General features: G+C 43.3%; 2 protein-coding genes across 3 annotated transcripts in view; one reads left to right on the forward strand and one right to left on the reverse strand.

The window, feature by feature from the left end:
- Positions 1–5,038, reverse strand: part of uggt2 (UDP-glucose glycoprotein glucosyltransferase 2) — a 29,748-nt gene extending 24,710 nt beyond the window's left edge. For both annotated transcript variants that reach the window (XM_072444611.1, XM_072444610.1), the window contains exons 1-5: positions 4,889–5,038; positions 3,683–3,765; positions 3,238–3,368; positions 2,485–2,597; positions 2,209–2,386 (exon numbers count right to left, since the gene is read on the reverse strand). In XM_072444611.1, coding sequence (XP_072300712.1) covers positions 2,209–2,386; positions 2,485–2,597; positions 3,238–3,368; positions 3,683–3,765; positions 4,889–5,010 — 627 coding nt within the window. In that variant the 5' untranslated portion in view covers positions 5,011–5,038. The remainder of the gene's footprint in view (positions 1–2,208; positions 2,387–2,484; positions 2,598–3,237; positions 3,369–3,682; positions 3,766–4,888) is intronic.
- A 3,027-nt stretch (positions 5,039–8,065) lies between these two features.
- The window catches only part of hs6st3b (heparan sulfate 6-O-sulfotransferase 3b), an 88,824-nt gene continuing 82,045 nt past the window's right edge, over positions 8,066–14,844 (forward strand). The window contains exon 1 of the mRNA XM_072444614.1: positions 8,066–9,053. Within this exon, the coding sequence (XP_072300715.1) occupies positions 8,509–9,053 (545 nt within the window). The 5' untranslated portion in view covers positions 8,066–8,508. The remainder of the gene's footprint in view (positions 9,054–14,844) is intronic.

A 14,844-nucleotide genomic window follows, 5' to 3' on the forward strand; every position in this document is an offset into this window, starting at 1 on the left:
ACTACACCAGGTCTAAACCATGTCTATAACAGAACTACACCAGGTCTATAACTGAACTACACCAGGTCTAAACCAGGTCTATAACAGAAATACACCAGGTCTATAACAGGACTATACCAGGTCTAAACCAGGTCTATAACAGAACTACACCAGGTCTAAACCATGTCTATAACAGAACTACACCAGGTCTATAACTGAACTACACCAGGTCTAAACCAGGTCTATAACAGAACTACACCAGGTCTAAACCATGTCTATAACAGAACTACACCAGGTCTATAACAGGACTATACCAGGTCTAAACCAGGTCTATAATAGAACTACACCAGGTCTATAACAGGACTATACCAGGTCTAAACCAGGTCTATAACAGAACTACACCAGGTCTAAACCATGTCTATAACAGAACTACACCAGGTCTATAACAGGACTATACCAGGTCTAAACCAGGTCTATAACAGAACTACACCAGGTCTAAACCATGTCTATAACAGAACTACACCAGGTCTATAACAGGACTATACCAGGTCTAAACCAGGTCTATAACAGAACTACACCAGGTCTAAACCATGTCTATAACAGAACTACACCAGGTCTATAACTGAACTACACCAGGTCTAAACCATGTCTATAACAGAACTACACCAGGTCTAAACCATGTCTATAACAGAACTACACCAGGTCTATAACTGAACTACACCAGGTCTAAACCATGTCTATAACAGAACTACACCAGGTCTATAACTGAACTACACCAGGTCTAAACCATGTCTATAACAGAACTACACCAGGTCTATAACTGAACTACACCAGGTCTAAACCATGTCTATAACAGAACTACACCAGGTCTATAACAGGACTATACCAGGTCTAAACCAGGTCTATAACAGAACTACACCAGGTCTAAACCATGTCTATAACAGAACTACACCAGGTCTATAACTGAACTACACCAGGTCTAAACCATGTCTATAACAGAACTACACCAGGTCTAAACCATGTCTATAACAGAACTACACCAGGTCTATAACTGAACTACACCAGGTCTAAACCATGTCTATAACAGAACTACACCAGGTCTATAACTGAACTACACCAGGTCTAAACCATGTCTATAACAGAACTACACCAGGTCTATAACAGGACTACACCAGGTCTAAACCAGGTCTATAACAGAACTACACCAGGTCTAAACCATGTCTATAACAGAACTAAACCAGGTCTAAACCAGGTCTAGAACAGAACTACACCAGGTCTAAACCAGGTCTAGAACAGAACTACACCAGGTCTAAACCAGGTCTAGAACAGAACTACACCAGGTCTAAACCAGGTCTAGAACAGAACGACACCAGGTCTAAACCATGTCTCGAACAGAACTACACCAGGTCTAAACCAGGTCTAGAACAGAACTACGGTCTATAACAGAACAACGGTCTATAACAGAGCTACACCAGGTCTATAACAGAACTACACCAGGTCTAAACCAGGTCTAGAATAACAGAACATATCTTCCCTAGTGACAAGTCCAAATGTTGAGTTAGAAGTGCATGGGAACAACCCTGGCTAACCATTCTGTGACATGATTAATTACACGTCAGTAGAAGGGTTAAAATCCAGGTTTCACAGATGCCGGCTGCACAAGTAATAGTCCTGGGACCACGACTATGGTTTGGTCCCTAAAAACGACCTTAATGACAAAGTGGCATGGAAAGCTAACCTAAAAAAACCCATTTGGATTCAAGCCAAGAGCATAGCAGCCCAACACACATGTGAGAAGACACACTTTCTTGTTTGGTGTTCAACTTTCTTTTTCTGTTCGATTACAAGTTTAACAAAATTGTTTGCCTGCTAACATCAAACGCACAAGGATCGCGCCATGCACTGCAGCAGATACTGACATTTAACCTTGACACTTTTGTTCACAGAGATTCAAAGAAATGCCTGAGTCTTTCACTCCCACTCTCTCTGCTTCTCTGCACACGTGTCTCAAAGAAAAGAAAAAAAAAACAAGAAACATCAATAGCTCAAGCTTTTAGTTGGTAACAAACATTTCAGGAGCATTGCCTTACAGGAATCACTTATTGAAAGAGGACTGAGGGGGCAGTGGCTTATATCTATTCAAAGATGCACACAGGTATTGAACAGAAGTAGCTTGTTTCTTGTCATGGGTCATTTACAGTAAATGCACTCTGTAAAACAACTACTTACTTCCACATAATGGCGAAGCACATACAAAAGTGTCCCCTCTTCCGCCTTCTCAGACAACACCTTATGGAACGACGTGAACTTCTTGGTCCCAATTTCAGCGTACAAGATCACAATAGGCACTTCTGTTTTATTTCCACCAGGATAGATGTGGTCATCCTTGTATAAATATGGTTTTGGCCTGCAAACATTTAAGCATTAAAATAAATGTTTAAAAGTAATCCTTTACTTTTCAGCAAGCTCCTGCCCTATCTCCACAGTTAAATTCCCCTTTGTTACCTGCCTGCAGATGCCTTCAGGAGCTTCTTTATATCCTTGGGGCTGCAGGTGTGCTGGCCGTGGATAGAGACAAAGGCTGCGCAGGCGTCAGGAGGAGGTTCATCACTTGCGATCTGTGAGGGGAAAGAATGTTGTACTATTAAATCAATTTAAAAGTGATTGTAAAATGTGTTGATGACGACCCAGGCGTGTTCAGTATGTTTTGGGTCTTCAAAGAGTTTCCAATAGCTACCATTTTAATAACCACAAAACAGACAAAAAAAGCTTTTGATAGCTATACTTTAGCTATAGCTATTTAATTATGCCATATAAGACAAATACATTTTTTGTCACATTTTATTTTCTTTAAGCTTTAAAGTTCATGATTAAACATACACATTTTGACAGTCATAAATGCTGGGTAATGAAGACTATCTCTATTTTTTCATCACTTTAAAAAAAAAATCACTTTAATCAAGTTTACTCATCAGCCCAGGGTTTTTTATGTGCGGATCAATTGGACATAATTATCAGTCTACAGTGGATTGGAGAAAGAGTGCTGTTGAGAGAAAATGAGGTATTGATGCGATTTATTACACACAGTTTCATACAATGATTACCTGACAAGACATTTTGCAGTGCATCATTTAACTTTTCACTTCAGAAATAAATGCTTGCTTTTGCCTGTATAACGCAAAGCCATTTTTTAACAAGAAATGCAGATTGCTTTATTACCTCTTAATTAATCTATGTTCTCAGTGTTTGACCACAAACCTGTTGGGACGCGTGGACCGCTGGGGAGTAGGTCCGCAATGACAGAGCAAATTTGAGAAGATTAACTTGGAGGTCCGTGAGGAACTGGCCAGCTTTTTTAACAACCAGATTGAAGTAGGAGCGCACAGACTCTGCAATTAACAAAGTCAGAGTGTTAAAGACAATCAGAAGACAAACCAGAAGATAAACAGAACAGTTAAAGCGCACCCGAACTGATCCAGTCACAGGTAAACAACATCATCATTGTTGTTATTATATATATAGTCAGCTAGAGAGCCTTTTTTCAGGTCTTTTTATGTTTACTCCACAGCACAGATGGGAGAGTGCTTGTTGGGTTGTCAAGTCAGTGATATATTCAAATAATATTGAACATTGGATGAGAACAAACTGATACAGGATGAAGTCAACACAGCTACAGAAGCACTTCGTGGTTGTTCAATCGTACCTCCTTGCTTGTAAACTGTGAGTTCTTTCACAGTGTCAACAAACTGCCAGAATTTTTCATTCCCATCTTCACCAACAAATTCACTAGACAGAAGAAAAAAAAAGTCAGGAGTAAATGACAAATACAGGTTTTGCTGTTAAATGTGCTTGTTACAATAGAAGGCTGTTATCCCAAAATAAAAGCAAACACTTGATATGTAATTACACATGTAATTGTCAAATCAAGTCATAATCAAGTGTGCAATCAAACATTTATTTATTATTTTTGCATTTTCTCAAAAACAATATTCAGACAATATTCAATGAGGAATGTGCTACAATGTGTCTGTCAATGTCTCGGTTGAGGCATTACACAAAATGTAGATGGACCATAAAAATGTACCACATTTGTAACATTTCCCTTTATACACTTGATTACACTAGATCTTCCTGTCTCTTTTTATTTTCATATCATTTAATTTGATAGACAATATCCTCAATATTGTAATTATACATCTATTACAAAGCATGGCACTATTTATTTCTTAACCCTGAATTTCCCACGTCTAGCCACAAGAATATTGTGCAATGAAATGTTCACAATATGATCAAGGTTGAAGGCCTTATGCTGCCTTCATGTGTCATGGGAATTATGATAAATGCCATTTTACAAGTGGAAAATTGAATGAACTCTCCCTCATCTTGTAATTTCCAGTGCCAAACTGGGAAATCATTTTGATGCCAGAGTTGAATAACCTTTGACCTCTCACTATGGTGAACAGCAGATTATTTTAATTGCATAATTATATGGCATCTAGTTTGAATGGCATCGCTCTTTCCACTTAAATAAAAGAAAATACTGAATTGCTTGCTTTTTCTACGAGCCATCTGTAGGAAATCTCACATGTATTTACTTACAGATAAAGTGTTTTTTATGTTTCATTTTGCTACGACCACGAAAGCACTCGAACAGAAGGCCCTCGTAATTACCACTACACAAACGGAGAGGATCATGTTCTTCAGAGCACATGAAGGCAGCATTAGATCCATAATAACCATAATTTACGGTCATTTAGACTCTGACATGAACAGCAAACGGTTTTTAATGGTTCTTTTTGCATTGCCCTGGACATTACTGTGACGTGATGTGATGATGGCTGTTTAAACTCAGGACACGTGCAGTACATTGACCTACTGCGTGACTTCAAAACGGAAAAGAATCCTTTACCACGTCTCCAACAGGAAAGGGGTCATGCTCCACTTGGCTTTCAGACTGGCACTGACGCCTTTGGATGAGGTGACATGTTGTGCGTTCAGCAGCAGCAGTGACAACACAACGAGGTGTCTCATTGTGGCGGAGTAATCTGAAACTACACCGGACAAAAAGTCAGTCCACAACAGGCTCAGATCATTGTGAGACTGCCACATAAGCCTCCTCTTAATTGCAGCCTATATCATCAGTGGCAGTGTGCAGTATCAAGTTCAAGAACAGTGAACCACATCGTTATTATTCTGTAATAAATGAGTAAATAACAACACACACATACACAAAGCGCAACAACACACCATTTGGACCGCTTTAGTAAGGGAGGTTAAGTAGAACACTGTGGCTGGAGCATACTAGCAAACACACCCCGCATTGTAGGCTATAACCCGAAACATAATCTGTGTAGTGTAATATTTATGCTGTAGGTTAAAGTCGCGTGCTGTAGCGGAGTGTAGAGCGGCCGCTACAGTGTGACACGGAGAATGTTCCTTACCCCGTCCTGGATGCAGCGGCTCCATACAAAGCGAGGGGCTTCTCATGTTAAGGGCACGTTAGCTCGCATGGCTCGTCCTGCTAGCAAGTGGTCGGGGTTTTGCTATTTACAACCACAATTCTGTGCGAAAACCTGCTGAGAAATACTGCGTGTCTTTACATGCGATTCGCACGCAATCGACGCAAAAATAGCGGCGCGTAATGATGTATAACAAGTGAAGGATGCGGGATTTTAGTCAGGCGCAGCTCTGGACACCTAAGAGTCTGGACACAGTTTGAACACTTTCCCACTCAATATGTCACTAAAGTTCTGGGCTTCCTCCACTGATTTGTGTCTTATATTTGAAGCTGGAATCACCTTGCAATTCACAATGTGACGATTTGATTATTTGGATTATTTATTTCAAATTGTATTTTGGCTATGTTATTTCATCATATTGTATGATATTGCCCTGTAATGTTTGATTTCTGTAAGAGTTCTACACATTGTCTTAAATAGCCTACATTAAACACTACACTAGACCATATTGCTTTATTTATTCATATAGGACAAATTGCTTTGTTTATTCATATAGGACTATTTATTTAGGGCTTATTCTATCCTATCATTAATTTTAAGTTTCTTGGCTACTGGGCCACGCCAGATTGATATGTATAGCAATGACTGTGTGGTTGATTAAACTTGATTGATTTATTGATTGACTAATTGATTGGTTGATTGATTGATTGATTGGTTGGTTGATTGATTGATTGATTGATTGGTTGATTGAGTGGTCTACAGCTGTTCAAAAATAGCTTAGTGAAAATCATCTCCTACAGATGTCCAATATTAGACCTAACCTACTTTTTCAAATGTTCAAATTACAAAACGCCGTGTGTGTGTCTCTCTTTCTTCTGATGAAGGTGAATGAAAGTGAACGCATATGAATAATACACTGAGGCTCTCAGACTGTGCCGGGACACAGAGGTGATGATTGGGCTGTGGTGGAGTTCCCTGCCCAGCGGCGCTACGCCTTTGTGAGCTGCTGCTGCTGCGGCTGTGGTGGTGCTGCTGCTGGTGGTGGTGCTGTGGTGGTGCTGCTGCTGCTGGTGCTTGGTGGTGCTGCTGCTGCTGGTGCTGTGGTGGTGCTGCTGCTGGTGCTGCTGCTGCTGCTGGTGCTTGGTGGTGCTGCTGCTGCTGGTGCTGTGGTGGTGCTGCTGCTGCTGGTGCTGCTGCTGCTGCTGGTGCTGCTGCTGGTGCTGGTGCTGCTGCTGCTGTGGTGGTGCTGCTGCTGGTGCTGCTGCTGCTGCTGGTGCTGTGGTGGTGCTGCTGCTGGTGCTTGGTGGTGCTGCTGCTGCTGGTGCTTGGTGGTGCTGCTGCTGCTGGTGCTGTGGTGGTGCTGCTGGTGGTGGTGCTTGGTGCTGCTGCTGTGGTGGTGCTGCTGCTGGTGCTGGTGCTGCTGCTGCTGGTGCTGTGGTGGTGCTGCTGCTGGTGCTGCTGCTGCTGCTGGTGCTGTGGTGGTGCTGCTGCTGGTGCTTGGTGGTGCTGCTGCTGCTGCTGGTGCTGTGGTGGTGCTGCTGCTGGTGGTGCTTGGTGGTGCTGCTGCTGGTGCTGCTGCTGCTGCTGGTGCTGTGGTGGTGCTGCTGCTGGTGCTGCTGCTGGTGCTGGTGCTGCTGCTGCTGTGGTGGTGCTGCTGCTGGTGCTGCTGCTGCTGCTGGTGCTGTGGTGGTGCTGCTGCTGGTGCTTGGTGGTGCTGCTGCTGCTGGTGCTTGGTGGTGCTGCTGCTGCTGGTGCTGTGGTGGTGCTGCTGGTGGTGGTGCTTGGTGCTGCTGCTGTGGTGGTGCTGCTGCTGGTGCTGGTGCTGCTGCTGCTGGTGCTGTGGTGGTGCTGCTGCTGGTGCTGCTGCTGCTGCTGCTGCTGGTGCTGTGGTGGTGCTGCTGCTGGTGCTTGGTGGTGCTGCTGCTGCTGCTGGTGCTGTGGTGGTGCTGCTGCTGGTGGTGCTTGGTGGTGCTGCTGCTGGTGCTGCTGCTGCTGCTGGTGCTGTGGTGGTGCTGCTGCTGGTGCTGCTGCTGGTGCTGGTGCTGCTGCTGCTGTGGTGGTGCTGCTGCTGGTGCTGCTGCTGCTGCTGGTGCTGTGGTGGTGCTGCTGCTGGTGCTTGGTGGTGCTGCTGCTGCTGGTGCTTGGTGGTGCTGCTGCTGCTGGTGCTGTGGTGGTGCTGCTGGTGGTGGTGCTTGGTGCTGCTGCTGTGGTGGTGCTGCTGCTGGTGCTGGTGCTGCTGCTGCTGGTGCTGTGGTGGTGCTGCTGCTGGTGCTGCTGCTGCTGCTGGTGCTGTGGTGGTGCTGCTGCTGGTGCTTGGTGGTGCTGCTGCTGCTGCTGGTGCTGTGGTGGTGCTGCTGCTGGTGGTGCTTGGTGGTGCTGCTGCTGCTGCTGGTGCTGTGGTGGTGCTGCTGCTGGTGGTGCTTGGTGGTGCTGGTGGTGGTGCTGTGGTGGTGCTGCTGCTGGTGCTGTGGTGGTGCTGCTGCTGGTGGTGCTTGGTGGTGCTGGTGGTGGTGCTGTGGTGGTGCTGCTGCTGGTGCTGTGGTGGTGCTGCTGCTGGTGGTGGTGCTGGTGGTGGTGCTGTGGTGCTGCTGCTGGTGGTGCTTGGTGGTGCTGCCGCCTCTAAACGCCGTGCCCCCGCGCACTCAGTCAGAGCCGCTTCAGGAGGAGGCTGGAGGATGCTGCCCGAGGATCCACGTCTACTACGGTCGTTAGAAAGGACGGGCTTTCACTAAAACCATCTCACACGTGCTTTCAACTGTCATGTCGCTCTCTCACGTGAAATGATCCGCCGCTTCCCCGTTTTGAACTTGATGCCAGAGCATGGGAGTCGTCGGGACAGATGCCGCGCTCCGCTGTAGAAGTTGGACTGCCAAATATTCCAGCGAATGCCTCTTGACTTGGGAAAAGCTTTGCTGTGCAGCGTAGTTTTTGGTGAAGCGGGCGGCTCGGTGGTGTTCTGCGTGTGTTCGCGCGTAATCAACATGTGGCACCTTTTGGGCACGAGGACAACCTTCTCCCAAGAAGTCTGCGCTAGTTGTTTACAGTAGGGAGATGAAGACACTCTCTTGATATGATGGATGAACGATCTAGTAAGCTCATTTTGGTCCCCATTTTAGCCGTTCTTTTTGTTATGATAGGTTATCAATATATCTGCCCCACTGGTAGCAATTCATGCCACTTCAAGACCGGGGAGAAAATAAGAGGAGTGAGCCTCCTGTCCAGCGCCTACGATGACAGTGATGATTACCGGGACCAGGACCTGGAGGACGACAGCCCCCCTAAAGCTCCCTCCAAGTTCAACTTCACCGAGAGAGACCTGGACAGGCATGTGGAGTTCAAAATCAAGGGGGACGACGTGATAGTGTTTTTGCACATCCAGAAGACGGGAGGAACCACTTTCGGACGGCACTTGGTGAGGAATATCCGTTTGGAGCAGCCGTGTGACTGCAAACCCGGGCAGAAGAAGTGCACCTGCCACCGGCCGGGGAAGGAGGAATCGTGGCTCTTCTCGCGCTTCTCCACGGGCTGGAGCTGCGGCTTGCACGCGGACTGGACCGAGCTGACGAACTGTGTCCCTGTCATTATGGATAAGAAGGAAGCCCAGAGGAATAAAAGGTATAGTAGCAGAGAAACATCCCAGTGCGTGCGTGCAGAGCGAGCTGAATAAAGTGCCTAGTCTGTCCAAATCAGTTATGTCTTGGTTTGAGAGATTCTAAAGCTGTGTTAAGTAATGCATTGTGTTAAGTAATGCATTGTGTTAAAATGCACGGACTTTTCAATACTCTGGCTGCCTTATAATATTCTTAACATGGTGTAATTATTATTATACCTCTCAAAGGGCTGTGGGTTTGATGCCTTCCTAGACAAATACAGCCTCTCTTACAATTTAAAGGGATCAAGGATTCTCCCCCTGATCCCTTTCACAATCCAAAAGCATAACTGTGTGAATTGGTGTCTCCAAATTGCCACTCAATTTGAACAGATGTGATAATAAATTGACCTTAGTTGCTGAACAATTACTTTTCATCACTTTTCTGTCATATATTGTTCTCATGTGAACAATTAGCATCCACGTGTGAATGAATTACACTTTCACTGTGTGTTTCTCGGTCAGCACTGCAAACTAACTAACCACATTTTACCCCGCCCGAGGCCCAAATGGCAACAAATGATTCAAAATAGGCCGAGGCAAGTCTGTTAACAATTATGCATCCACTATTAGATCTGTCCCTGTGTCGAATGCCAGTATTTTGACAGCCTTATTCCAACCCGGGCAATGTCGTGTGATCTTGTCCTTCCCCCATGTGCCACTGCCACTGCTGTGTTGTTGAGCCGCCTGTCCGAATATTTTAGCACCCTGTCGTGATTTTATTTGTCACCAGATCAAAGCTCCATTTGTACCTGCTAAGAAATGGAATCCGATTAAGCACAGCCGCACACACTCTGAATGATTTGAAAGGCCACAGATTCCTTTTCATCTCGGTAAGTCTGAGGTGCTTCCGTCTCTATCAAGAGGGATAGTGACCCTGCTATACCTGTATTTCACTTCACCTGCAAGTCCGATCTGTGCTCACCCAAGCTGTCTGATTCTTTTGAAATGTTTGTTTATACCAGTGCTTGATTTACACATTGCAAGGTCTAGAAGGTTTGCAAGAAAGCAGTTTTATATTTCCCCCTGCTTTTTGCTCAGTGCATTTAGTGTTCAAGGATGATTATATTATGTTATCTTCATCAGTTAACAAATTTGAATTTAACAGTTTGCTTGATAGCCCTTTGTATCAAAATAAATGTTAATTCATCTACAAATAGTAATATATTACATTTCCTATGATGTATCTGTAGGGGAGGGCACACTCTTAAATTTGATAAACTTAATCCTGCTTGAATCTCTTGATAAACGATTTATTTGTACAGCTACTTTCTGTTATACGGAAATAATGTTTGTTCCTTCATATTGTACCATCTTTATCTCAGTTAGATTTGTGTATAAATGACCATTTTCACAAACTACAGTCCATTTCTTGGTCTGTTGAAGTATTAAAAACTCAATTAACGTGTTATGCAAATGTTAGAAGTACAAAATGAAAAATGCTACGACCAGACACTTTCATGTCTGTGCTGGAAGATTGCAAAAGCACCTCTTCCTTTTTTCCCTCCAAAATATAATCATCCAGTGAAGTAAAAAGAACATGAGTACACATTATATTTGTGCTGTGCCAAGTGTTTCCTTTACTTTACTGTGGGCGAGAGAGAGTGGCCAGTAGACGTGACAGCTCTTCGTTTCACAGCTGCACCATCCTCTGTGCACTTACAGCGCTCTCATCCCCTGTTCTTTGGTGCGCTTCTGCTGCAGATATTCTCAGATGAGTCTCCCGGTGCCGGGGCCCGAGCGAGCGCACACTTGGCACACACATAATGTAAGACCACCTCACTAAACCGTCTCAGGAAAGGTGCTTTTACTGCTGGATGACTAATGGCATTATGTAAATTTTAACTCTACATCCATTTTTTGTATGAGCTGTGGCTTAATTATATATCATATGGAGGCAAGAATAGGCCGTCTAGCATAGTGAAGCAGTAGTTTTACTGTAGAATAATTAGGTACATTCAAGATATTTAATAATAATCTATTTCTACCTGTTGGGCTATAATTTGAAGTACCGTATTACATTTCACTGAAAGTAAAAAATACTTATCTATCTATATATCCCTCTATATATATATATATATATATATATATATATATATATATATATATATATATATATATATATATATATATATATATATATCCCTCTATATATTTATTTATACATATAAGTGTGTTTTTATATGTATGACTAAACTTCCAATAAGTTATCTGTCCTTTTCCTCTGTATCTATTTGCGTTGCAACAATTACATTTCCCCATGTGTGGACAATAAAGGAATATCTTATCTTATCTTATATATATATTTAGAATGGAGATACTACATTAGTAGGTGAGAGCTGTGATTGCGAATTTAATCCTAATCTTCAATGTTTCTGCACAATCACATCATCAAATATGATAGTCAAATAGAAAATGTTTTCAATCAAAATAAAGGCTGAAGAAACAAATGCACTGGACAGTGCATGAAGTTTCCATTTCTACCTTAGGGTGCTTGGAGGAATACTGATGCTCTGTCAGTTCCAGTATCAGATGGAACAGCCTTGTTTTGCGGCTGGATGCTTCTCAGATTGAGCGCCTGTCTCTCTGTAGTTCCCGGCGCTCACCTCTGCAGTCTGTGAGATGGCAGGGTCCAAGGTGGAGCTGCTTGCCTCTATTTGGCCTTTTCAGCAGAAGCCAAAGCTACAGAGCCACCCTCAGCCCTTGACCCAGCAAAGGTCATATATGTCAAACAGAATCAGGCAGGACGTCCAGTGGCATGGCTCCTCTAGAGGCATCTGTCATTCAGGGAGAAATGCAGCGGGCACAGACACTTTTTCTTTGAAACTGTTTCATGGAGAAACATTCGTGCTTGGTTTTCAAGTTGCTTTGTGGTGCTAGAATATCGCCTGTTGAATGGAAATGTCTCCGGCTGTGCTGATCCAACTGGACTGACCTCAAGAGAAGTGCCACATAGATTTATAGATCATTGGACATTCTATTGTGAGATGCCTCTTTTTGCCATCATTCTCTTAAAGGGCTTTCATGCCATTGTTGCATGTCCCGGTCACCAAATGTCCCCAAAACAAGCACAAATCTTCTTACGTGTCAAGCATTTATAATCCTAACCTATGACACAGTGTTCCATCAAAGTCAAGAAAATAAATGTATGTGGCATATGCAAATTTGGCACAGTGTCTCCATGTACAGCAGGGCAATATCAAAGGAAAATTTGTTCTCCAAAGTAAAGGGCTCAGTCTTTGTAACATTTTCTCATCAGTTTTCATACCGAGGCTGGCATGACATCTATCACCAAACAACAAAGCTTTATTGTTATGGCTGCGGGTCTCGGGAGAACAAATATGATTAAAAAACGCATTGAACTCCTGACACTCCGGCATATGTTTTCTTTCAACACTTCTACCTACTATAAGTTCTATTATTTCTAATGAGCGTAAGACACTGTTTGAAGGCAATGTTGAAAATCTCTTTTGATTAAATACACCTGCAAGAGTGTTTGAAGGATTCTCATCATTGTGGCTTGTTCCATCGAATGTTGAGCCTGGAAGATTTTAATTTATTTATATGATTCATCTTCAGCTATATCACATGTCATCTACATGTGTGTTCAAATGTATAATAAATAAGATTACTTACTAGATGCACTAGTTTTCCACGAAGGCATCACTCAATAGAGCACGTTACAGGTCAGCTCTGTGGAGAGGCAATGCTGAACACGTGAAAAAACACATTCGAAACACTTGATACGTTTATTGTTTTATTGTGTTATTTTGTCATTTCTCAGTGTGTATTTTTGGAATCTAGTCTGTTCATAATACATATTTCATCCTTATGATCGGATACATATTTAAAGCACTTTCCACCACTGGGAGTAAAATCAGTCAGACATGTTAAAGCGTCTTTTTCTGGACACCACTGACTTTCTCCTCCTTTTTCATGTTCGTTCCCTTTCAAGTGCAACCTCATGCTAATTGTATGCATATGCTGATGTCGCACTTTTGATCAATTATAAAATCTTCATTAGCCCAGCTCTTGTCGCTAATGCATTATGGATGTGCAGCTCCCAAGTACAAAGAGACCCGAGCGGGAAAACACCAGAATAGTGCAATTAAGGGCTCCCAATGTCTTCTTATGAGGGGGAAAACAGATGAAGCAATGACAAAAGATGTGTTTACTGAGATATTGGCATTAACAATTAAAAAGCATCTCCCGTTCTTCTGAGAATAATATGACTGTGAAGAATGCACTAAAAAGCCCGTCAAGAGATTAAATATTTAACTTCTGATAGGATATGTAGGTGAACTCCCAAGTGTGCCTGTTTACGATTCTTAATTGTGACATTAAGAAACGTAACACTTAATTAAATGCAAATTAGCCGGTAGTAATGCTAATGTTTTCACCCAAGTTGGTTTGTTTGTTGAATCGTCTATTACCAACATCCTCTTGCTGCTGCAGGACCATATAGACAGTTCATGGCACCCAAAGGACACACTCTAATCCCTGGCTGAATAACACTCCGCATCATATTTTATTCATTATAAATGATGCAGAGAGGGTTGCAATCACTGCTGCTTGTAACGGCCTGAGCTCTGATCATTGACCCGTGTGTTTGTCCCACTACCTGACCCACACCTCTGGTCTGCTGCTCCCTGCACCCCATGGAGGCTCAGAATGAACCTTGGATTTGGAAAGTGTGCTCGCTGTAACTTTTTAGCCTCACCTTCTGAAGGGCATAGTAACGGTGAACAAATAAAAAATAGATAAAAACAATATTGCATGCCCCGTATCGATAACAAATGTTGTTGACGATTACAAATATATAGATGAAAAAATCTTGACAAGTCTGTGTGGAGTTTGCATGTTCTCCCCATGTCAGTGTTAGTTTCCTCTACCACAACATCTTGTATGGGTAATTCAAGTTTTTTAATCAACCGTTCAGGTTTTATAATAAAAAAAAATACAAATAGTTCCCCCCTATAACAAAGAAAACGTTCTGACAATAAACATTGACCCCAAAAATGATTGTTCCCTCTGTCCTGTGTTGAAGTCAATAGTAATTATTGTGGCCGGCCTATGGGACACAAGCTTGAGGTTCTGTCTGTGGTGGAGTCTAAACCCGTCTTAAATCTCTCTGTGCACATAGTGTAACGCAGCTTCTTCCTGTCCAAAGACTTGCATGTGTAGTTAAATGGTGACTCTAAATTGTTCATAATTAATGAGCATGAGAGTTAATAGATGTCAGTATATGTATTTGTCAGAGCATAACTGGTCATGAATATATACATCCACAACCCATGGAAAATGACAGATATGATACATTATTATTCAATCTCCTCATCTACAAAGCCCTCAATAACCCTGTCCATCACAATCTCACTGGCCTCCACCACCACTACTACTCCACCACTACTCCACCATCACTCCAACACTACTCCACCATTACTCCACCCCTACTCTACCACTACTCCACCCCTACTCCACCAGTACTCCACCACTACTCCACCACTACCACTACTACTCCACCACTACTCTACCACTACTCCACCCCTACTCCACCCCTACTCCACCATTACTCCACCACTACTCTACCACTACTCCACCCCTACTCCACCAGTACTCTACATTACTCTACCACTATTCTACCACTACTCCACCCCTACTCCACCAGTACTCTACTACTACTCCACCCCTACTCCACCCCTACTCCACCCCCCTACACCACCCCTACTCCACTACTACTCCACTACTACTCCACCA

The sequence above is a fragment of the Eucyclogobius newberryi genome, unplaced genomic scaffold, assembly GCF_026437365.1.
Source record: "Eucyclogobius newberryi isolate DKJ021-1_F unplaced genomic scaffold, fEucNew1.0.hap1 SCAF_14, whole genome shotgun sequence".
Taxonomy (NCBI): Eukaryota; Metazoa; Chordata; class Actinopteri; order Gobiiformes; family Gobiidae; genus Eucyclogobius; species Eucyclogobius newberryi.